The 24,609-nt window shown below is 39.1% G+C and overlaps 3 protein-coding genes and 1 long non-coding RNA gene across 5 annotated transcripts; 3 read left to right on the top strand and 1 right to left on the bottom strand.

Moving 5' to 3' along the window:
- Positions 1 to 5,422: 5,422 nt before the first annotated feature.
- Positions 5,423 to 17,410, top strand: LOC103379237 (gonadotropin-releasing hormone II receptor-like). 2 transcript variants are annotated; one of them, XM_008310725.3, is made up of 6 exons: positions 5,423 to 5,771; positions 6,644 to 6,906; positions 8,622 to 9,182; positions 10,954 to 11,146; positions 12,003 to 12,385; positions 12,605 to 17,410. In XM_008310725.3, exons 3-6 carry the CDS (start codon positions 8,670 to 8,672, stop codon positions 12,605 to 12,607), a joined length of 1,092 nt encoding a protein of 363 aa, XP_008308947.1. In that variant the 5' UTR covers positions 5,423 to 5,771; positions 6,644 to 6,906; positions 8,622 to 8,669; the 3' UTR covers positions 12,608 to 17,410. The 2 variants fall into 2 exon arrangements, with proteins under 2 accessions (XP_008308947.1, XP_016887879.1); XM_017032390.2 differs by having other exon boundaries at positions 12,003 to 17,410.
- Positions 17,411 to 17,416: 6 nt separating this feature from the next.
- Positions 17,417 to 21,139, top strand: LOC112487049 (uncharacterized). The gene is made up of 3 exons (XR_003049772.1): positions 17,417 to 17,472; positions 17,977 to 18,144; positions 21,005 to 21,139. It is a non-coding gene; the product is annotated as an uncharacterized LOC112487049 (long non-coding RNA).
- On the bottom strand, positions 19,548 to 20,766 carry LOC103379239 (high choriolytic enzyme 1-like). Its single transcript, XM_008310726.2, has one exon. The coding sequence runs from the start codon at positions 20,544 to 20,546 to the stop codon at positions 19,758 to 19,760; it is 789 nt and encodes a 262-aa protein (XP_008308948.1). The 5' UTR covers positions 20,547 to 20,766; the 3' UTR covers positions 19,548 to 19,757.
- Positions 21,140 to 23,261: 2,122 nt separating the features above from the next.
- On the top strand, positions 23,262 to 24,360 carry LOC103379240 (high choriolytic enzyme 1-like). The gene has a single exon (XM_008310727.3). It carries the CDS (start codon positions 23,447 to 23,449, stop codon positions 24,233 to 24,235), a length of 789 nt encoding a protein of 262 aa, XP_008308949.1. The 5' UTR covers positions 23,262 to 23,446; the 3' UTR covers positions 24,236 to 24,360.
- Positions 24,361 to 24,609: the final 249 nt, after the last annotated feature.

Genomic DNA, 24,609 nt, shown 5'->3' with positions numbered 1-24,609 from the left:
TGATTCAAAAATCACAAAAAGGTACGTTATCACCAAACATCACAGCATCACTTTCCAAAAATATTGTTATTCCGTACTTCACCGCAGGATGTTCTGTCACGCAGCTGTTGATTCGTGCCCCTCCCCCCGACACTCCTGTACAAACACAAATATTCCATCCATCATGTATGATTGCAATGTTTGACAGAGGCTGGATTGACATGAAGGGTGCATAATATTGTTGCATTATTCATATTCATGAAAACCAAAGAGAGCTAAAAAAAAAAGAATAAGATGGAGAACAATAAACATCACTGGAATATAAGCACCGCAGCTTTAACTGGTGCTGGTAAAAAATGCTACAAATATTGGCTGTTTGGTTGCTGTAATTCTAAGCCGAAACTCAAATAGAAAACCTCGTTGTTATAATAATATGTCGTGGACAAATACAAAGCAAAAAGTAAAACAAAAAAAACACCTTTAAACGGCAGTGAATTTGAACACAAAACCTGCACCAAAGTGACTTTATTCTGTGTGAAATATCAATAACTACATTATTATTTATGTAAACTCTCCCTCATCGTGTATTCATTAGGAGTTGCCGTCGCCCGTTCCATCATAGTCATCATTTCCAACGTAACAGGAACACCCACTGACTGCGACAACCGTTGCCTGCAGCAAAACAAAACATTGTTTCATCTCCCTGACCTTATTATTTCTTACTGCCCTGAGACGCCTGTGCTGGAACTCACGGTGATGAAAAAATGCCACAATTATTCTCTCTGCTTTGTCACTAATTTGCATAATTGGTAGAAGAGCGTTCTATTCCCCAGAGATCACATGTGGAGAACTCCACATGTGATCTACAGGTGATTACTACAACTAAAGAGAGAGAACCACCAAAGTTCAATCAATATAAATGTTCACTTAATTAATCTAATTAAAAAACTTTACTGATGGACCCACACTGTATATCCAATAATTCCACTGTCCAGCCACTGAAACACCTCAGGTTTAAAATACCACCTGGTACAGGGGTCACCGACCTTTCTGAAACTGAGAGCTACTTCAGGGTCACTTAGTAATAAAAAGAGCTACTCGTTTGATACAGACTTCATGAACAACGTAATAATAAAAGGTGCTGGGACAGACAATAGTGGACACTCGACATTTCACCCATTTGAATATCATTGAAAGTGTAACTGATTAAAAAAAGCACAGAAACGGTAAAGTTTTTGACCCTCTTGTCGACTAGTTCTATTTTCAGAACATAGCCCGTGGGCACCTTAGGTAGTCCACGTGGGCCTCGTTGGTGACCCCTGACCTAGTATGTGTTTGTGGAGTCATCAAGCCTGGCTTTTATGGAGCTCAATTCTGAGTTGTGGTTTTGCATATTTATAATTCCATCTTTTAAATTATTCAAGAAGAAAAAGATGTGGAACGCAAACATTTACCTGCTGTTTTTATGTCCCAATATTATACAGAAAAAAAGCTTTGACAGATTTAGGAATGTTGATTATTCATGATTAATCTAAAGCCTCTGATTAATCATAAGCATTTGAATGTATATATATTATATTATCTAAATATATATTTATACAAATATACATATTTCAAAGTACTTACATAATAACTTCCACTATCATTCTTTTTTTTTTCTTCCACATCATAAAATCATCAGTAAATTATGATTGGATTTGTAAAATCTATCACTGTATTCCACCTTTGTGTGTATATTTTCATCTTTTCCTTTTTTTTTTTTTTAATTGTTGTTTTTGTTTGCTGTAACAGAAAGTCCCCCTTGGGGAATAAAGACAAAGTCTAGAGTCCTCAGACTAATGGTTTGCACATTAAGGCGTCATTAAAAAGACAATTACACATAATAGGACAAAAACCGTACTCAGGCAAAAGAACATTGGCAATTATTGCACAGAAAATGAAGAAACCTGACGCTGGTCTGAATTTGCATGTAAACATAATGACATACTGTACTTAGCTATGTCCATTTCTGTTGTTAAAATTCAGAAAAAATAGACTTTTTTGGTACGTCAACTTTTGATGACAGTGAAATAATATACCAATAATTTCCCGAAGAAATCTCCGGAATTTTTTTTTTCTCAAAAATGACTAAAAATGCACTAATTTGCCTTAGAATACTTAGCTATGTCCATTTCTGTTGTTAAAATTTAGAAAAAATAGACTTTTTTGCTACGACAACTTTTGATGACAGTGAAATACTATACCAATAATTTCCGGAACAAATCTCCGAAAAAAAAAGTTTCTCAAAAATGACTAAAAATGCACTCATTTGTCTTAAAATACTTAGCTATGTCCATTTCTGTTGTTAAAATTCAGAAAAAATAGACTTTTTTGGTACGCCAACTTTGGATGACAGTGATATACTATACCAATAATTTCCGGAACAAATCTCCGAAAAAAAAAGTTTCTCAAAAATGACTAAAAATGCACTCATTTGCCTTAAAATACTTAGCTATGTCCATTTCTGTTGTTAAAATTCAGAAAAAATAGACTTTTTTGGTACGCCAACTTTGGATGACAGTGATATACTATACCAATAATTTCCGGAACAAATCTCCGAAAAAAAAAGTTTCTCAAAAATGACTAAAAATGCACTCATTTGCCTTAAAATACTTATTCAAGGTAAAATTGTACCTTGATTGTCTGATTATTAGAAACTTGAAGAGTACATTTTGCTTCTTTTTCTTTCTTTCTTTTTTTAATTGCAGTCGCTTACATCACAACCATGCTCTCTGGTTATCACTTAGTCCATTGGCGAATGGGGAAAAAAAGAATCTGCTGAACTTGTCCCCTTCACTGCCTGCCAGAGTTTAATTACAGCTCAGACTGCCATGAGGTCGACCCGGGGGTTAACATTTGGCTCTGCTTCTCCGTCTGCAGCGTCGTCAGACAGAATACACAATCAGACCTCGGTGTATGTCACCGTCGGTGGCAGACGTGAGGTAAAAGTATAGACTCTGTGCTGACCTTGCTCTAGGTGTCGTGGAAGTAAATGGAGGGTTAAAAAAAAAAACCCAGCAGTGATATTTTCTCTCAAAACATTCTCTGCTTCTTACTGCTGCGAATGTGAAGCCTGTTCTGCCAAACTAAAAAAAAAAAAAAAAGTCTGCCAAACTAAAAAAAAGAAAAAAAAGAAATATGAGCAAATTCTCATTCTAACATACAAAGAGATACAAAGAATCATACACACTCTTAGCATGACCAGAAAACCTGATCATTAATCTGCATGTTTTTGGTCTATTGGCAGAAACCAGAGAATTGAAACCAGCTGTGCTCAATACTACTTTTTTTTTTTTTACTGAAACGTGTTTGATTCAAACATCAAGGAACCATATTCATATGAATCAAGTTGCATACGTCCCCTTTAGGAACTTTGATTCTAATCACCGTCTACATGTTGACAAACTGTTGTCTGTTGTCTGTAACTGCTTGTCTGTAAGGAGACAGTATTAATTTACAGCAACTCGATATTCGCCAGTTTGAAATGTCTTTAATCTCATTCTGGACTCGAATGAATGAAAACAGGAGACGATTCATTCAAAACAACTGCTTTGATTCCAGAAATTAAGGTTGATGCATCAGCTGAGATTCATGTGCTTCACCCACGTCTGTCCACATTTTCCTAATGAAGCATTTCAGAATCAGAGTCCTTACCTTTTTTCCGGACTTAATTACTGTGGTTAGTTCAATAATGGCTTTATAATAGTTACTGTTTGTTGGAGTAACCACAGTAGGCTCACAGTTCACAGATGAGAAAATTGGCAACGGATCATGAGAATATTATAACTACAAAACAACTTCATTAAGAGTGTATGTGGTTATTCCTACCTGTTGGCTAAACCAGTGATTCCCAACCACTGGAAAAATTATCTGATGCCACTGAGCTGGGCTGAAAACTATGATTTAATTATCTCAGTGACATCAGATAATTTTTCCAGTGGTTTCCAGCTGGGCTGAAAACTATGATTTAATTATTGCATATAATTAAAAGGCAGAACTATTAAATCCTCTTCTGCTAGGTGGCAGCAGATCGGTTTTAAAACAAAAAAAAAAAAAGATAATCAGAGCTGTTGAACAAGATCTTTGTGAGTGTCTTTCTTCAATTCCTGCCAGTATATCAGCGTTGTCTTCAACTAAACAGGCCGAGATTTTAGTCAGTTATGAGGTCATTTAAACTAGAAGATTATTATTATTTCATTACATTTATATTTTTTCGTGTTTTTTTTCCTGATGATGTATATGTGCCGTGGCTCAAAAAAGATGGTCTAAACTACCATCTCTGTGTCTCTACGACACATGTTGTCTGTCCAGTATCTATACATCAGGGTGTTCACTTTGAGCACAATTCACAATGATGAATTACATTATTTCTATTTTTTTGTTTGTTTTTTGTTTGACGATGATGCATAGATACAGCCTTTGTACCGATGCCCTCATAAATACCAAACTGCTGTTGTACCAGAAATGGGAATAAGATGGCACCAATCATCCTTCTCCTGGCTTCAAGAAAAGAATGAGTCATTTTATTTATTTACCTGTTTCACTTCCCGAACCGGCCATCAGCAGCAGAGGGTCAGAGGCCAGGTCCTCTTTGTTCACTTCAATTCCAATATTTCTTACCCTTAAAATTGTTTTTCTGCAAAGTATTTATTTATTTATTTATTTTATTTCCAGCGCTGTCAATAACACTGGATGTCCTGGGAACCTCGTCCTGCTTCTATAAAAGATTATTCCTTATCACAATCATTCATACTCAACTTCAATAAACTTTCCAGGAACCAGCCTGGTGATGGTGATCTCTCCACACGGACATTGCCTGGGTCTGGGTCATAGAGACGGTTAGAAAGTACCGTATGGATTAGACTATGGATTAACCTGATATGGGATCTAATCTGATTGATTCATCTGAAGGTCAGCGCCTGGTTGTAGTCCATATAGGAGTCAAACGTTTGCATGATCCAACACACGGCACTCAGCTCAGCAGCTGCTCCCTCACATTCGCATATGTGTGATAATCCACCGCTATTTAGTGAGGAGACGGGAACGATGTAGCCCGCAGGTCAAACGATGACACGTACGACAAACTGTTCTCGACTTTGTGATGTGGTTAATGATAAACAGGGCTGTTGATTTTAAACTTTCCACAACCTCAAAAACTGTTTTAAAAGTAGGCAACTGGAAGAGGCTTCATCAGTTCTACTGTCCTGGTGGGGAGTTTCAGGTATTTATGGTGACAACCCCCCCCCCCCAAAAAAAAACAAAAAAAACACCAACAAACCCCACCCAGTGGACAGGGACAGAGGAGGGGGAACAATCCCCCATGGGGCTAACGACTCACATGACNACCCCCACCAACAAACCCTACCCGGTGGACAGGGTAACGACTCACATGACATGTGAAATGTTCTCAAACGTTTCTAGGCTGACTGAGAATCTTCATAAACATGACTCATATGACCATTTATATTGTCTTCGGGCCCATGGACACTTTTTTTTTTTTTTTTGGATGAGAGGCGAAACGTCTTGATGACAAGGATCCTTTTAATGTCGTGTTTCCATTCCTGACACTCGGACCAAACACACACTTGCTGTAGGGTTCCATTTTTACTGCTTTGAAAAGACTTACACAGTGTTTATTGTTTCAGGTGAAGCAGCTGAGCTGAGGATTATGAGGCAGGGAGATTGTGTCATGTTTCCTGCTCTGCTCTCGTGGGTTCATCTCACAGTCAGGAGGAGAAGTTTTGGCGAAACATGTGAGTGTAGTTCAGGTACTTCAGCAAAGACGGCGTGACTTTCCGAAGGCCTCGTCTACAAAGTACAGTTTGTTCTATAACCTGCAGCTTCTTCAGCTTGCACAACTAAAGCAGTTGTCATTTCAGTCAATTAATTTCCCTCCATATCTCACTGCTTTAGAGTTGAGTCCCTGCGGTATTGTCATTACAGCGACGCGCTGCAGTAGTGATCATTTAAAGTGTTGATAATTCTGTGTACGGCAGATGGAAATGACACAAAGACGGGGTGAAACGCTTTGAGCTGCAGCTTATACAACCGGTGGTGCAGTGATGGAGTTATTTCTGAATAGGCAGATTTGACTCACATGTATGAAACTGAAAGGAAGGAAGAGAAAAAAAAGGAGCAAATTAGTCTCCAATAAAAGAGGCAGCTCCTATGGAAACGGAGCTCGCTGATAAAGTATGTACAAAGTTATTCTTAAAATAATCCTAAGGAAGATTTTTTTTTTTTTACATAATTCAAATTTTGTGTCTTTGATATATTGAGCTGTGAGTAGTGGCTGAAAACTGCCTGAGGGGCCAAAGCTGAGAAGGAGCCAACCTTTGAGCCACTTGGGAAACTTTTTTTTAAGCAGGGCTATTAAAATTCTGATGGACTGATCTTGACAAACCCCATGTCCATGGTGAAGTCGTGATGTCCTTTTATAAAAATTTTTTTGTATTTTTTTTACACTCAACAGGAGCGTCTATAAATAATGAATATAAACACCATTTTCATTTTATTTCATATGAAATATTCATGTTTATAAAATATGTTTTACTCTACGGTTTCTCTCTGAATATTATTTAATTTGCTTGAAGTCACAATTTAAAGATTGTTTTTCCCTCCGTAGTGGATTTGTAAGGACGTTGACAGCCACAGAGATGGAGGCTCACTGCCTTTTAATCCGGATGAACGGATTCGAATGATGTGATGCTCCTTAAAGCCCCGCCCACTCAACTGCTGATGTACACTGAAGTAAAAGTGAGAGAGGAGACAGAAGACGGTGTCGGTCGGTGCTGCTGCACTGAGCAGAGGAGAAGAGATGGAACTGCAGCCCGGATCGGCCGTCTCCGTCTGAGCTGGACAATGAGACGCTGGTGGACATGTGAGGACGTAAGTCTGCTGTGAACATTTGTTTTCTCTTCTGCATGTGGACAGTAACGTCATGTTAAATTACACTGTGATGTACTGGAATTATTATTATTATTATTATTTTATCCTTGCAGTTCGTATGATTTTTTTTTAAAACATCAATTTCAAAATGTAAACTTTTAATTGTATTAAACTATTTAATTCATATTTAATAATTTAATTTAATTATAACATTAATTATAATGGTAGAAATCTACAATATTAACAAGTACAACAGTGGATAAAGTGAGGTTGAAGCTGCAGGTCAGAAACTGAACTCTGATCTGGTCACTGACCAAAAATCCTTGACATAAGAAGGACTACATTTTCAAACCACTCCTTCAGATTCGATGACATTCTGGTATGTTATCGTCAAGGACTTTTCAGCAGAGCAGGTAAACCAGCTAATCACAGGAGAGCTCCTGCTGAGAATAGACTCACCTGAGAACCGCTGATTGCTTCACTTCACAGCACCAGCAGTTTTGTGAGAACTGCCTCCGTTCCTCTAATTGACTCTGAACTGGAGACCAGGGAGTCGTCACGCCACTTCAGCTTCACACTTTGTAATTTTACTGTGACATGTGGACAGTGAAAGGCACTTACATCAAAAAGATTTTCTTTGAAAATGTCCCACCGCGGAGAGGATGAGGACAAAAGAAGTCCAAACTGTTTTGATGAAAGCCATAACAGGTCAGCTTTTATCTCTGGTGTCAGAGTCTGTTATACTCCCCCTGTTGACCGGTCTCAGCTCTACAGCTATACTCCAAAACTCTGCCGCACGGGTGCTGACAAAGACCGGGAGGCAGGAGCACATCACACCGGTTTTAAAATCACTGCATTGGCTCCCCGTGTGTTTCAAGATCCATTTTAAGATTCTTTTATTAGTCTTTAAGTGTCTTAACGGTCTTGGGCCCACTTATTTGTCGGATCTGCTTTTACGATACCGACCCCCGTGGGCCCTGAGGTCCTCCACCTTTAGCCTACTAATCATTCCAAAAGTGAGGCATCTTTTTTTTTCTATGACCCACGCCTGTGGAACGGGAAACGCCAGAGACTGTCGATGTTTTTAACGGCAGGCTCAAAACCCAGCTTTTTTAACCTGCTTCTAATCAATTTCAGCTTATTCATTCTTAATCTTTTTAACCTCTTATCTCTGTTTCGTTAATAAGATTATGGAATGTATTTGTTTTCCTCTCTTCTTGGGGAGGAGCCTGATGGAGTGCCGCACGGTGGCATCTCGCTTCTGTCCTGGTCGGGTTTGTCCTTGGGACGGCAAACCCTCGTGGATGCGGTCGGCAAAACGTCCTGGTGTGGATGGTTCCCCGATGAAGCTTTCCTCACTCGGTTCCTCAGTGTCCATACCTTATTGCCTTTAAATAATCGCATGTTTGTCGCTTGAGTGAGTGAGTCATCAAGGTCGTGTCTGTGTGTGGTGGTTGTATGAAAAGTGCTATAGAAATGAGTTAAAGTTAAAGTTAAAGTTGACTGTCACGTTGCCAGGTCTCTTCTCCCACAGTCACCTTGAACTAACCTGTGCACATGGTACAGTTTGTTGCTGGTGATGATACAGAACACTGTTCTCTCCTTCTGACTGTCACTTCAGTCACCAGAGAACCAAGTATGATTTCTCCTCGTTCATTGCAGAAATGTATTTTCACTCCTGCGCCAACACTGTCTTTGTCTCTGTGCTCCACCAGAGTCCTTATATTTTCACAAGATGCTGACTCAACCGTGAGGCTGTGAAAATGAACACCTCCTCCTGCTGTGAACCCCCAGCCTTCCATGGATTGGCTCTCAACGTCAGCTCTAACTGGACCTCGGCGGACGGCGGACCGCTGCTGCCCACCTTTTCCACAGCCGCCAAAGTCAGAGTCATCGTCACCTTCATCCTCTGTGGCATCTCCACCTTCTGTAACTCTGCTGTGCTGTGGGCAGCCAGTGGTCACAAGCGCCAGTCCCATGTCAGGGTCCTGATAATCAACCTGACCGTCGCCGACCTCCTGGTCACCTTCATCGTGATGCCGGTGGACGCCGTGTGGAACATCACGGTGCAGTGGCTGGCCGGCGATCTGGCCTGCAGATTCTTGATGTTCCTCAAACTGCAGGCCATGTACTCCTGTGCGTTTGTCACCGTGGTGATTAGTCTGGACCGACAGTCCGCGATTCTCAACCCTCTGTCCATCAGCGTGGCCCGGAAGAAGAACAGAACGATGCTGATGGTGGCGTGGACGATGAGCGCCTTGTTCTCAGTTCCGCAGGTGAGAAAACAGTACTTTGACCTATGACCTTTGACCTAGAATGATGCACTAGCAATGGAGCAGCGGTTTCAGAGTGTGGCCGTTATATAGTCCTGGGTTCGATTTCCACAGGAACCACGTGCTTGGCGCCTCCGAGGGGCAGCCTGTTGCAGCAGTTCTGCTGATAACAAGAATTTACCAAGTGTGGGATCAATGAAGTTCAAATTATTATTATTATTATTACACCTGCTTACACGCAGAATGTCGTGGGTTCGAGCCCCAGTGTAATCCTGATGCCTCCGAGGGGCAGCATGTTGCTGCAGCTCTGCTGATAACACAATCGTTTCAGTAGTGCAGAATCAATAATGTTCTTTTTTTTTCACACATAAAAAAAGTGCTATATTTTCCTGTGATGTTTACCTCGAAGGTCCACGCCGTGAAACTGTGAGAAGTCTTTTAACCTGTGGAGAGATGATTGGGTCCCTGATCAAATTGGAAAAAAAACAACACGTCCGTGAAGACGGCGTCGTGTGGCTTCGTATTTAAATTTCTGTTGATTTTTCTCTGTGCATTTACATAAAATGTGAAGAATTCATTAGGCTTCAAGGCAGAGAACCTGATGCATGACTGAGGGGCCCACATGATCTCGGGATTAGTGGCTTTATCACAGTGAACCACACTGAGGAGAATCCTTAATCCCGCCTGTTTGTCTGGCAACACTGCGTGGCTCACTGTTGATTAGCCTGTGAGAGGAGCGTTACAGCGGGGACGCATTTAAAACACAGGTTGATCTCTTTTATTTATTCTCTAGTATTTTTTTAATGACATGAAAGATTTGTTAAAAATACAGTAAATTTGTTTGAACTAATTATGTCTCCAAGGATGTTGCAGTGGTTTCTAACTCACATGGACATATATGTCAACTTATTATATATAAACTAATAACCTAGTTATACTTATTGTTGGCATTTAATTGAATTTAAATTGATTCCAATAGAAAAGCAGGATGTCATTACTGTAGTAATGTTATGAAAGGTGATGACTGTGTACTCTGTACTACATGATACTACAGTACATGGGACCAACAGGTTCTGATTTTTGTATTTATTATTGTTAATCTATTATATTAATCTATTGGTCAACTCTGTCTCTGTCCCCCAGTCCTACTGAGGTCACCTGTTTATCTACAGCTTCAGTTTGGTCCTGTGCTTTAGACAGTGAAGATTTGTGGACATTCAGATTGATTTACAGTTTTTACAATGTATAAAAATCATAATTAGTCTACTTTAAGTAATCCAAACTTTTTTTTAACAGGGTCATGTTTGTCTTGTTTAAAAAAAAAAGGTTCCTATTAAAAAGTTCAGGGAACAGGGCAGTACACTGCAAAGTTTTGTGACTTGACTTTTGGGATTTTGTCAAAAAGTTCTCTTGCAATATTCAGCACTTTGTCTCATTAAAACTAAACACATCAGTGCCACGGAGTACTTTAGAAAATGTTAGGTTATCTTTGCTATGTACGATTCTCACTTATGACCTGCCTTTAACAGATAGAAAGATGGAGGAATGGACTAATTATTGAATGGATGGATGGATTGATGGATGGATGATGGATGGATTGGATTAATCCATGCAACAATTGATGGGTGATTATCTATTAGCAATATGCTGTTCTTTATCAGTAGATTCAAATGGATTCTAAATATTTCAAAATATTATTTGTCATTAAAATAATATTCTACTTTAACACTGATGCTTCCATTTCACTTTTTTTCTGTTCACTTTTTATTCACAGATTTTTCTTTTTCACAACGTCACCATTACATATCCAGCCAACTTCACCCAGTGCACCACCAGGGGGAGCTTTGTCACCCACTGGCAGGAAACTGCCTACAACATGTTCACCTTCTCCTGCCTCTTCCTGCTGCCACTGGTCATCATGATAGTCTGCTACACCAGGATCTTCATCCAGATGACGAAGACCAGCAGTGAGTTTCCTGCTGGTGTAGGAATGGGGGAGCTGCAGCTCCAACTACTGGTCAAAAAATGATATGACAAAAAACAAAACAAAACAAAGAAAAACACAGGAAGTGAAAACATTGATGGTAAAATAATAAAAGATTTAAAGACTTAAGAGAATTTGTTATTATAGAAAATTGGAAAGCACATTAGAACAGAGGAGGATAAAACAAATTGTGATTTCTAATTTAGGCAACAAAACAAAAACTATATTGTCATTATGTATTCGGCTGTGTGAAATTAAAGAAGAAAAATTTGGCTTTAAGTGCTTTTTTTAATTTTCTGCCAAATAGAAGGTGAGTTTTGAGTTTGTACTGTAGTATTTTTCAATGTATAAAATGATTATTATCAGGTATTACCAGACATCCTATTTCATAATCTCACAAGTAGCTACACATTTTTTCTAAATGTTGTATTAATTGTGCATAGTGTGTTTCAGATTTATTCAATTGAAAATGTTAATGTGAAAATATGAATTTTCCCCACCTACCACTAGAGAGCGCTCACGTACCACTGGTGGTACGCATACCACAGTTTGAGAACCTGATTTAGAGCACACAATGGAAATGTCCTTCACATTGAGTTAAATATTTTAAAATTTTAAATCATTAAAATCTTAATCATTGGCAAAATATGCATTTATATGCATTTTTTTTACTTTTTTTGTTTTTGTGATGATGATGGCAGTCATGACAAAACTACCAAGAAGAGGCTTAGAAATGGCACTTGATGGGAAGAATGTTCCTGCTTTACAAGTGAAGCTTATCAGAATGCAGAATACTGTTTACCTAATACTAAATATTTGTCTCTACTCCTTCACTCCAGTGTCCTCCAGTGAGCCTCACCTGCGCTGCTCAAAGAACAACATCCCCAAGGCCAGGATGAGAACCCTGAAAATGAGTATCGTCATCGTGATATGCTTCATAGTGTGCTGGACTCCCTACTACCTGCTGGGCCTGTGGTACTGGTTTTTCCCCGACGACTTGGAGGGAAAGGTCTCTCACTCCCTCACCCACATCCTCTTCATCTTCGGTCTTTTCAACGCCTGCCTGGACCCTATTATCTACGGACTGTTCACGATACGTTTCCGTAGAGGGCTCCGAAGCGGCCGTCGCTTCGCACACGCGGTGACTTCATTCCACGAGACTAAATCTGCAGAAAAGGAGGCTTTGAACTGCACTGCCATGGGTTCGTCCTGCAGGAGAGGGGTGAGGAGCGAGGGCAAGGCCGGCGACTGTTCACACACTGTCCTCAAATCCACTGACATGTGTTTAACTGTGTTCACTCAAGGAGGGCGACGCTCTCACGACATACACACACAACACACACAACACACACTGTGAGCTGGACTGGAGAAAAGTGAAGCTGTCATTTCCTTTTTTTTCTTTCTCCCATGTTCTGATTTTATTATTTTCTTTTTTCTCTAGTAATCGTGGACTGGATTCATCCTACTCACAACGTCAGATGTTCATTTGTGCAGTAAGGCTGAAAACAAAATGGAGAAACCATTGTTCTGTACAGATAAGTGTAAAGAAAAGTGTCTTTAGGAGCCGAGAACCTGAGGCTGCGCCGCTCACAGTAGAGGTTGTTTGTGTAAAAAGCTTTTAGATTTGAGCAAGTGTGTGTGTGTGTGTGTGTTGGTGCATGTGTGATTGTTGTGCAACTGCTCTGTGCTATACAATGCACATTCACTGTAAATGAAAAGCGGTCTTTGACAGATTACACAACGATCTGTCCTCTCTGTACAGCAGCTCACTGTGGTACTCCTCTGTTTCCTGCTCTTAGCCACAGTATGAACATGTAGTACTGTAGTACTGTAGTACTGTCCAGTTGTATCATAATTATTCTAAGAGCATTGGTCGGTTCTGTCATCAACCGTATGGGTTGGTCCCAGGTGTTTCAGTCCATTAGAACATGCAGTGTTGACGTTTTCAGTGTGTATCCGTAGGTCAGTGATTTCCAATCTTTTTTGGCCACAGACTCCTCTGTGTTTTTTTTTAGTACTACTACTTAGTAGTTGAATAATGTACCAGTCCTGAGATTGATACAAACCAGGAAAAAATTAGTAACACATCTCAAACACTGACTTGTCTCTAGAACTGACAGTCATTTAATGGTTTTTCTCTCATAAATAAATTGACAAAATCTGACCAAGACATTTTTAGATGAGAAACAACTTTGATTATAAATGCTTCTGTTTCACATACAGGCCACACCGGAATCTATCACACACCAATCTCCTTTCGGTGAAAAATTAATTAAAACTGAGTTATTGAATCCTGTCTCCAAGTCTCTAAAGACCGGAACTACAGAGAGATATACAAGAGCTTTTTTATTATTGTTTTTGAAATGTCTTTGAAATAAAAAATGAGATATTATCTCCTAATAACAAGTTAGTATCTTATCACTATGAGATACTACCTCATTATGATGGCATAGTATCTCATTATTGAAAGTTATTAATTGATAATAACAAGATACTATATCATCATAATGAGTTACTAACTCTTTATGATTCTGTGATTTTCTTGTGGAGAAAACTCTTGTGTTGGTAATAATCTGCAGCAGCCACAGCTGCCACAGCCGCCTTCACTGATTCTGCAGCTATTTACACTCTAACGTAGTTTGCCAGTGAAGCAGAAGGTTGTTGTGTTTCAGTAGAACAAGTCATTGTTTATACTGAACCACACAGAGTGTTTTGAAGTGTGTGCTCACTAATAATCTGTCTTTTTATAATTTTTTTTTTTTTTAAAGCAAACCCACACTTCTCTCTTCTATCCATTAAATCTCCATTGACGTGAGAAGGTCACATGGTTTGACAGTCACATCATCATCACAGGCTTTTTCTCTGGTGTCTTTTTTTTTCTTCTGCTTCTTGTTGCCATCAAGCTGAGCTTCAATCCAGCACATAAAACAAACATGTGCTGAGTTTGTACTGAATATAACAGTCCGTACACAGTACATGAAGGTACATGAAGGTACATGAAGGTACGTGGAGGCACCTGGAGATTTGTTCTGTAAATGTCAGCTGCTGATGTTGTTGCCTTTGAGGATCTGGTGAAATCACAGCTTCTGCTTCATTTAGTCTGTCAAGTTCAAGGTTTTTTTTTTACTGTTTCAATGTATAAAATAATTATTATCAGACATTACCATGTGTCCAAACTAATGAGACATGAAGTTCAAAAAGAGACAGGAAGGATTTGAGGCAGAGATACAGACACATTATTAAGCTGAGACATTTAACATCAAAACATTTTAATAAACTTATTCTGATCCGACATTTCACTTATAATATTTAGAGCATACATTGGAAATGTCCTTCACACAATATTTTACAATTTTAAACAAAATCTTAATGATTAGCAAAATCTGCATGCATTTTTTGTTTTGTGAAGCAAGAAGCTAGTCATGACAAAATAGACACCAAGAAGAGGCTCAGGAATGGCACTGATGGGAAGAAAGTTCCTCCTTTAAAAGTCATGCAAATCAGAATGCAGTCCACATTTATATTCATGTCATACTTTGACTCGCTGAACTTGAATATATATTTTTTTACCTGAAGTCACTCTATGGTAGATTGAATTTTGTTTCTTTATCCAACAACAATGATTTCGATTTGAAGCCAAACAGCAGCTGAACCCCGTCATGACAAAGATTTTTTGGTTTTTTTGTTTGTGTCTTTTGTGTGAAACATTGAAAGCAGATAAAGTGCAGAGATAGCAGACGACCATTAGGGGGCACTTAGGGCGATAACACACTCTCATTTATCAAAACATCAGACACGAGGGGCAACGATCATTAGTAACTCACTCTGTCGTATCAAAGTGCCTTTCAACACCAGCCTTCTCTCCAGAGACCTTTTCAGTCAAACGCTGCTGAAAAGTTTGCCACCGACTCGACTGCGTTGGTTCACTGTCACTCTGTCCACCAGGGACGTGCGGCCAGGTGAAGCTCACTGGTTCTTTACATCATGCAGAGTAGAACGTCCTGAGAGAGCGGTGAGCAGCCACTGAATCTGCCCGGTTGTTAAATCTGTGAACTTGACTTTCATCTATCAAAAGTGAAAATGTTTCTTTGGGTCCGCTGAGAGGTCTCTTCAGTCGTGAAGTGAGAGGTGAAACCAGGACTTAACCTGTGAGGTGTAACAGCCTATAATCTAAATTGGATTGGATGAGTTTTAATACCTGTGGTCATTCATCCAGCAGAGGCAGTGTGGAGTGGACGTGGGACAGAAGAATCCAAAAAAAAAAAAAAAAAAAAATCGAAAGAGATAAAAGGACAGCAGTGTGGGTGGGAGAAAGACCACCTTTTTTCGTTACTTTGACATAGATTCTTGACCAAAATTAAAACCCAGTCATCGAGGGTGAAACCATTGTCCTGTTGGAGCAGAAGGACAACAGACCTGAAGCTTTCTGTTTCTCCCATTAATTCATCTTTTATGATGAAATCATATTGTGATGAATGAATGTAGAAGTCGATGTCGTCGTGCAGCCTCGCATTTACAAAACACATCTTTGTATTTTGGGTATCATCTTTAAATCCTGTAAAACAGGGGAAAATGGTGGAATATAAATACAGTCAGTACTGTTATATATTGACTTAATATTGACAATACAAAATATAGCAGAATAGGTTTTGCAAATATTATTAAAAATTAAAATTAGATCAGACACTGAGCACAGGTTTCGGCAACTGTGTGGAGAAAAATGTCTAATTCAACAAGAGAAAAGTCTGCAGCAGATCCAGGTGCAGACGTACTACACTCTAATACTACATACAGTGATACCATGAGTACAGCTGCACAAGCTACAACCAGTATACGTGGTTGTAGTGTCATTACTGCCTGTTAAACCCCATGTCGTCTTCAGTGACAGACAGGAACAGGATCATAAACCCAGAAAAACAAATCATAAATGCAGACCAACGTCTAGAAAAAAAAAGATTATTGACTTTATTGTAAGACAGATTGAATTAGCTGAGACACAGACATAATTGGTTTCCAATAAGATTAGTCTTTATTCCCCAGAGCCATTATGTCTGAGAGCAGTGACAGTGTTTAGACGGCAAATCTGGAAGACATTTTCAAAGGATCAGAGGAGCTGGTCCTGGTTTATGATCTGATCATAAACAATGTCATTAATTAACTGCTCCTTTTCCACTCTCTATGTGTTGTTATGTGAAGCTGCACTGATTAGGAGAATGACTGAGCGATTTATAAACCTTTGTTATCTCCGTGGATAAATATCAGTGCCACTGTGAAGCTTCAGTCAGAGGCCGATGTTCGGTCTGAGCCTCCAAAGACCGTTTCATCCTGGATCTGTTTCAGGAATTCAGGCCTGTAACGATGACCGTTACTGATTTACATCTCAGTGTATCCTCTGCGAACTGGAACTTATCTGTTTCTAACCAAAGGCAGTGGAGTTATAGTTTACCACAGTCTCTCCTGTGAGTGGAGGAAATCACTGGAGGATTCTACAGGCTCTGAACCCCGACTCTCTTTACTTTGTCTTTCTGCCAGGCTTATTCTAAAGAGAAAAAAAAAACATTCTTGGAGGGACATCAAGGATGAACTTGAGGACCCTTTCCCACTGAGTATAAATTATTCCATTCTTGATTATTTATGACTTAATCAGGGTGCATGTTTAATACAGTGAATACAAATGTATTGATTCTTCAAAGAAATATAATTGTTTAATGGTGTGCAATGCCAAATATTTTCCTCATTTTATTTTTTTTCAAAGATGTAAATATTAGTGTTAAATATATGTTGGGATGACAAGTCATGCTATTGCAAATACAAAAAGGAAAGAAGAAAGCAGACAAGGTTAAAGAGAGACTGTACATGACAAATGTGTACGACAAAAATAATTTTCTTTTGAATGTTTAAGACCATTATGTTATTGTTTTATGTTGTATGTTTATACAAATGTACGCAGTCAGAAATGTGGATACAGATCCTGATCTTATGTAACTCTAATAACCAGTTCTCCACACAGTAGTTTGCAGAGTGACTTACTGGCTGTGCGTAGGTAAAAATGAATCCTATGGATATACTACTTAAGTCAATGTATATGGAGTATTATTGCAGTACAGCTCAAAATATGTGAAGGGATGATTGAATGGTTTTCTCATTTCCTCTCTTTCTGTGAGGCCTCCAGCCATCTCTGGACCAGGATATGACAAACCAAAATGAGGAAAAGGCATTACGTGGGGCCACAACGCAGGCATGACGACTCCAAACTAAAGTACTACAAGTCCTCTGCTGCCATCTGCTGTGACTGGCTCCAAATATACAGTAAGCACTACACTGCACTACAAATATCTGTACGGTAATGTCCCTAAGACATCTATCTATCGATCTATCTATCGATCTATCTATTATTTTAATATCAAACTGTGGGGATCTGCCAAACCTGGCAACAGGATTTACAACACCAGCTAGCTTGACCAAAATCAGTGCTTAGTTCCTCATTCACAATCTGACACGCAGGGGGTACAAAATTGATCGATTTCTAATTTTAAAAAGACAATAACTAGACAGACTCAGGGCGTTGCAAAACATACAAAAAAAATAAATAAATAAATTTAAAACTACTGGGTAGGCAAAAAAGCGAAAATCATGTCAAAAACACCGGAGGAGCTAGGATACAAGACGTTATACAAACAAAACGGCACCTGTTTCGAAGGAAGCAAAGTGGGGCGCCATTTTAAAACTGCACAACCAAATGTCAGCGAAAGTGTCCTTGGAAACAGAAAAGCCTAAGAGATTACTTTGATACCTGGGAAACTTCTGTTGCAGAGAGATTAACGGACGCTTCCTTATCAAGAGAAACCCGACTGACCGGTGCTCAGCAGATGTTCCTAACTACGAGTGTAACAACAAACTACAAGTACAACATGAAGAAAACTACAGACACACAGTACCATGTGGAACCCGGCCCGAGCTTTTGCTTATCCCAATACTAAGGTAAACCCTGTATTTTCCTCATGAAATCCCTCCTTATAAAACGGTACTAACACTATTGTTGTTAAAATCACAAGTTAAACAGAGCTCTGTTTGTTGCACATGGTGATTAAGTTAAATGGCAGACTATTATATTCACACTGATCCTAAGAGCTGGTGTAGGCTGGTCTGCATTGGACTTATAATCAACTGGTTGTTTGTTGTTTATATATATATATATATATTTGTGCTTTTTTTAAATCACAAGGAGTTTTACATGGGCAGTAAAGGAGGCTCAGTAACCAGGAACTAAATGTTTGTTTTCTTTTGTTTGTTTTTCCTTTTTTAAATTGTATTTGACAAAACCAGTTAATGATTAGAATTTCATCCGTATTTATATTTGTATTCACTTCACTTTAATTTGACTTGGTAACATGCAGTACAACCTGATTCTATTTTTCCTGTACTGTTTTTCTATGGACTTGTCTTTAAACATTTCTTATCTTAGTTGTGTTTTTTATTGACATTTTTTTTGTAGCATCATGTAGCGTTAGCTTTGATTTGCTTCAATGGTTGTGTTTTTTATTGACATTTTTGTAGCATCATGTAGCGTTAGCTTTGATTTGCTTCAGTTTTTTTTTATTAAAGAAAATCCTCCCAATCTGATTTTTTTATCTGCGGTTGCAGTTGTAAACCACAGGGGGTCAGCAGAGGACACAATCAGATATTATAGCGGCATCAATGTTTACATTGAAATCTTCCTGCTACCTTATAATAAACCTCTCTGATTAATTATTGTTGTGTTTCGGACGCTACTTCACTATTTTTTATAGATTTTTCTAAAAGTGCACTTTAAAGATTTACATAGTGTCCAATGATAAGCATTATATGTAGTGTGCATTGCTCAGTGTGCTTCGTGTGCCACCTGGGTTAAACACACAATCTCAGCAAAATATAGCTCGAATCAGGCAAAGTATTGGTGCAAGCACATTTAAGGATTCACATAACGGCCATGAAAAATAACCCGAGCGTAAAATATAGTCCTAATGCGTTCTCTTAAATACGATTGGAAACGGCAACTTATCATGCAACTTGCATGTGGAGCGATATGAACTGTGAAAAAGAAAAAGCTTTTCGTTGCAGTTTAGAGCTATGTGTTTTATAATTTATGATGCTGATTATATGAAGAAAAAAAATCCAGTTTCTCTGTGGTAAACAAAATATGTTGCTCAACATGAGGACTTGGCTTCTATGGTTTGTATTTTATCCCATGTGAAACATTGTTTTTGACCCTAAAAAAAATAATTTAACCTGAGATGAATTTATCAAACATGACCTTTTCTCTGTAAGCATCAACATTTTTGTGTGGACTAATGCTGTCCAAAAATATGGAAAAAAGCCAAACACTGATGAAACAATTTCAATCATGTTACTTCTCTTTATTTTAGGGCATTTTAATATTATTAGAGGTTTTACATCGCAGCATTTTCCTTAAGATTTTTGCATTTAGCTTTTATCCAAAACGACTTACAGAGGAGGATTAACATTATCAAACACGTGGTTCCTCTGGGAATCGAACCCAGGCAGGCGTGCTAACCTCATTATTTATGATTATTTTTTACTAAGCAATAGCATCATTAGCATCCGTAGAGAAGGTTGATCCTCATGATGTCCCAGTAGGACATGCCCCGTCTCTGGCCGATCTGGACGTTGGCGTCAGGGATGGGGGTGATGCTGTCTCTGCCGTACTGGATGGAGAAGGCTGTTCTTCCATAGTGCATGATGGAGGAGTAGTCGTAGGGAGTGTTCAGGTTGTTGGTGGACTGCTTGTAGAAGTTGTAGGCCATCTGTGGGTTGATGTTCTCCCAGTTGATCCTGACGTAGTAGTCTCTGTCGCTCCTGGTCTGCTCGTGCTGGAAGCCCAGAGCGTGGTTGATCTCGTGCTGGATGATGCCGTGGTAGAGGCAGCCCTGTTTGTTGAGAGAGAGCACCTGTCTTCCTCCCTCTCTGCCCAGAGCAGAGAAACATCCAGCTCTGTTCTCAATGCTGATGTAGTCGTACTCGCTCTGACGGGGGACGAAGCGGAGGCAGGTCTTGCTGTGGTAGACGTTCATGGCGTACTGGATCTTCTGCCTTTCCCAGCTGGTGAACTCACTGCTCACAGTGAAGGGGATGGTCACCAGACCATTGGAACCTTTCCTCCACTGGCAGCTCTGAGACCAGCACATCATGGCATTTCTGGTTCTGGGAGCCAGCAGGTCTCCTTCCAGAAGGATCTCATCTGTGGCATTGTTGGAGGTCAGAATCCTGGTGCTGATGTCAACGCCGTCTGTGGCTTCTTCTTCATTTCCTTCATCCTGGAGAGGATGAGCCTGAGAGAGGCCGAGCAGCAGCAGCAGCATCAGCAGACTGACAGTGGGAGTCATCTTCAGGATTGATCTGGACCTTGTGTGGAGATCTACTGTGGAGAGACTCCTGATGATCTGTGCTGGATCCACTGCTGTCCAGGCTCTTTATACACCTCTCTACAGGTGTGTCTGCAGCAGGATTATGGGCTGGGGTCACCACTGTTAGGCCTAAATAAACCTCTGGAGGGAGGACTCCACAGACAAACCCACTGATCCAACATGGTTTGTTGTTTCTGGTCAGTGTGTGGATTACAGTGTGGTGTCAATGTAACCTGAGTGAAATAATTTGTGTCTGCGTCTTTAAATATATTTAAATCATGTTTTATGAAACAAAGAGACTCGTATTAAAGATTTGGGGAAGAGGATTTTTTTATTATTCATTTACTGAAGATGCTGCCACTAAGTCTTATTTACTGACTGTGTTGCTAATACCTTTGCTCACATCTGTCATTTTTACTGTATTATCCATTATTTAGATTTCCAATAGGGTCAAGGGTGCAATGATCTTCAGACTCTACATCAATACAACGGCAAGAAACCAATAACACAAAGAGTGGGAGACAAAACTTCACTTCCAAGATTCCCATGCCATTTTACCCAGGAGCCAATGCGGTGAGATCTAATTTTTTTTTTTTTCTCTCTATGTTACAATCTGTGTTCATGAAAAAAAAAAAACTGTTGCACATGCACAGTATGTGTACAGTAGCTGGGTCGATTGTTGCCTTCAGAACTATCATTGGTATAATTTAGATTTTATTATTGTAGGTTAAATGCACAAGTGCATTTCTCTTACACTGGCCTCAGTGATTATGAGACATCTTAAAATAATGTCTTCACTTGGCCAGGGCTGCATCGGCAGGCGCTGTGATCAGTCCTAAATCACCGCAGGCACTCTGAATGACTCTATGAGAAATGGATGCTGCCTTGCTGAGTCCACAGTTTGTCTGATAGATTGTGCTGTTTCAGATGCTAGTGAATTGGTCCTGACTGTTCTGTGGAATATTGTGGAGCCAAAAGCTGCAGGGTCAGTGTTGAGCGAGCTTGGCACTCTGTTCTCTTATTTCACAGTTATAATCGGAGATCTTCCGCCATGATGAATATTGTGACATCTTGTCCCATTTTTTGTCAATAAATAAAGGCAACTTTACCTTAAGATATTTTAGGGTCTATGATTTTTATTACTCATCATATATTCATCATGAAATTATTTATTACAATCTCAAACATCATTCAGTAATTTAGCAATAAATTAAAGTACAATCATGTACAAATACCAGAATTAACAGTAATTATGTGGGATAATTAGTTAAATTCTGTTTAAAGGGAATTTTAGTCATTTAATTTTTTATTTGCTGAATTAGGCTTTTACTTCCAAAGTATGAATCCCCACGAACCAAACAATCTAGAGATTATATTGACCATAGATTATCACAAGGTAAAAGTACTAAAAAATTAACATTTTATATACATTTCTTAGATTTATTGCTTTAACAGTAAAAAAGTTAGAAATGTTTTTGAATGAAAGTTAAGCCTAAAAACAACAAAGGGGTGAAAACACTGTATGTAACTATGTAGACGGCCCCTAAATCTGGGTTAGAGAAGGTGTAGTTTTAGACTTTACTGCAGATGATGATGTGAAATGAAACCCAGTTTCATCCGTCAGAGTTTATCCTGCAGCTTGTATTAGTCTGGTGAAAACTGACAGGTATAAGTTAACGAAATCAGCAGCAGCAGAGGTTTTTAACAGTCTCTAAGGACAATTTGTTAAAAGCCCCAGAGTTTTAAAAAAAATCTGATTTTTTTTTAATAAAATTAAGAAATATTCTTTTTAATTTAAGCAAGATAGTATTATTCGCTCACTATATAGTTTGAAGTGAATGGAGATCAAGTCTGAGCAGCACTGATGTTGAAAGACCTTCTGTTTTAATCGTGAGCTCCAATGAAAACTTTGTTTTATGATGAAGCCGGTCTCACATTTTTAATAGTTAGACTGACTATTTCAAACAACTCAGATCTACATATGATCACACTCCTCAATATCACCATGACTTCTTTTAATATATATTTATACAGTATATATGCTGCATATTGTACGTGTGTGTATTTTTGTTAGATTCATTGAAATCAGTACAACTTAGATTTTTTTAGCCACATTTCAGCACTCTAATTAAAATTACAGTTTGCGGTAATGTGTGTTAGTAATATATATATATATATATATATATAATTTTAAATAAAATGTATGTAGAGTAAACTCCAGTGAATTTGTTCTATAATGCAATATAATTAGTCTATTTTACTAAACCTCGACACTAATGTGTATTCAGTGAGCCCAGTAATAAATGTTGGTCTATCCATATACGTCAATTTCGTTATATTTAAATTACACCAGTTTCTTCATTTAAACAATTTTACTCACTTAAAGCACTTTTGTAAATAAATATAAATTGTAAATACATTTTAAATAATAGACTAACAATTTCAATCAAACATTAAATGAATAAATGTATGAACAAGTGAACAAATTACTATGTCCTCCATCATTACAATTGTGCTTAAAATCTACAAAATAAAATTTAATGGTAAATTATAAAGTAAATCAAGGGGAAGTTTTTGCATTCTTCTGATTTTTGTCTTTAAAAATATTTTATTCTGTGACAACCATCCTTCCACGAAACCCGTGTTTAACTACACACTGACCAGAAACAACAAACCATGTTGGATCAGTGGGTTTGTCTGTGGAGTCCTCCCTCCAGAGGTTTATTTAGGCCTAACAGTGGTGACCCCAGCCCATAATCCTGCTGCAGACACACCTGTAGAGAGGTGTATAAAGAGCCTGGACAGCAGTGGATCCAGCACAGATCATCAGGAGTCTCTCCACAGTAGATCTCCACACAAGGTCCAGATCAATCCTGAAGATGACTCCCACTGTCAGTCTGCTGATGCTGCTGCTGCTGCTCGGCCTCTCTCAGGCTCATCCTCTCCAGGATGAAGGAAATGAAGAAGAAGCCACAGACGGCGTTGACATCAGCACCAGGATTCTGACCTCCAACAATGCCACAGATGAGATCCTTCTGGAAGGAGACCTGCTGGCTCCCAGAACCAGAAACGCCATGATGTGCTGGTCTCAGAGCTGCCAGTGGAGGAAAGGTTCCAATGGTCTGGTGACCATCCCCTTCACTGTGAGCAGTGAGTTCACCAGCTGGGAAAGGCAGAAGATCCAGTACGCCATGAACGTCTACCACAGCAAGACCTGCCTCCGCTTCGTCCCCCGTCAGAGCGAGTACGACTACATCAGCATTGAGAACAGAGCTGGATGTTTCTCTGCTCTGGGCAGAGAGGGAGGAAGACAGGTGCTCTCTCTCAACAAACAGGGCTGCCTCTACCACGGCATCATCCAGCACGAGATCAACCACGCTCTGGGCTTCCAGCACGAGCAGACCAGGAGCGACAGAGACTACTACGTCAGGATCAACTGGGAGAACATCAACCCACAGATGGCCTACAACTTCTACAAGCAGTCCACCAACAACCTGAACACTCCCTACGACTACTCCTCCATCATGCACTATGGAAGAACAGCCTTCTCCATCCAGTACGGCAGAGACAGCATCACCCCCATCCCTGACGCCAACGTCCAGATCGGCCAGAGACGGGGCATGTCCTACTGGGACATCATGAGGATCAACCTTCTCTACGGATGCTAATGAAGCTAATGCTAAATAACACCACAAATATCATTCTCTGTGATTGTTGTTTTTTCTTGGAGAATTAATAAAATCAACATTAATGTAAGACATCCAATGTGTCACTATTTTACTAGTGTAAAACAATTCCCACTTTTCAACAGTCATATTCCGTTACAGGCCTTCAAATAGTTATAAACAAATTCTTGACCTCGATAAACCTTTAATGCATTTAGTACAATAATTCAAGTCTGTTAATTGAAAATAAAAAATAAATCTTCAAGCAAATTAAAACAATTATCAAACAGCTTAAACACTGTCAACGATGTTGCAGAGATTTGTTAGGTTTTGAGCAGCACTGCATTTTACAAACACAACACAATGCACGGGAATGT

Source organism: Cynoglossus semilaevis, chromosome 5 (genome assembly GCF_000523025.1).
Source record: "Cynoglossus semilaevis isolate Cse_v1.0 chromosome 5, Cse_v1.0, whole genome shotgun sequence".
Lineage (NCBI taxonomy): Eukaryota > Metazoa > Chordata > Actinopteri > Pleuronectiformes > Cynoglossidae > Cynoglossus > Cynoglossus semilaevis.
The sequence above is the reverse complement of the archived record's forward strand: the minus strand, read 5'-3'. Positions and strand labels throughout refer to the sequence as shown.

What these genes read in the sequence shown, in the direction of transcription:
- LOC103379237 (XM_017032390.2), top strand. Translation starts at nt 8,670, where the DNA reads ATGAACACCTCCTCCTGCTGTGAACCCCCAGCCTTCCATGGATTGGCT. An exon ending in CCTTGTTCTCAGTTCCGCAG is followed by an intron (nt 9,183 to 10,953) that starts GTGAGAAAACAG and finishes TTTTATTCACAG; the next exon opens with ATTTTTCTTTTTCACAACGT. An exon ending in CCAGATGACGAAGACCAGCA is followed by an intron (nt 11,147 to 12,002) that starts GTGAGTTTCCTG and finishes CCTTCACTCCAG; the next exon opens with TGTCCTCCAGTGAGCCTCAC.
- LOC103379239 (XM_008310726.2), bottom strand. Translation starts at nt 20,546, where the DNA reads ATGACTCCCACTGTCAGTCTGCTGATGCTGCTGCTGCTGCTCGGCCTC.
- LOC103379240 (XM_008310727.3), top strand. Translation starts at nt 23,447, where the DNA reads ATGACTCCCACTGTCAGTCTGCTGATGCTGCTGCTGCTGCTCGGCCTC.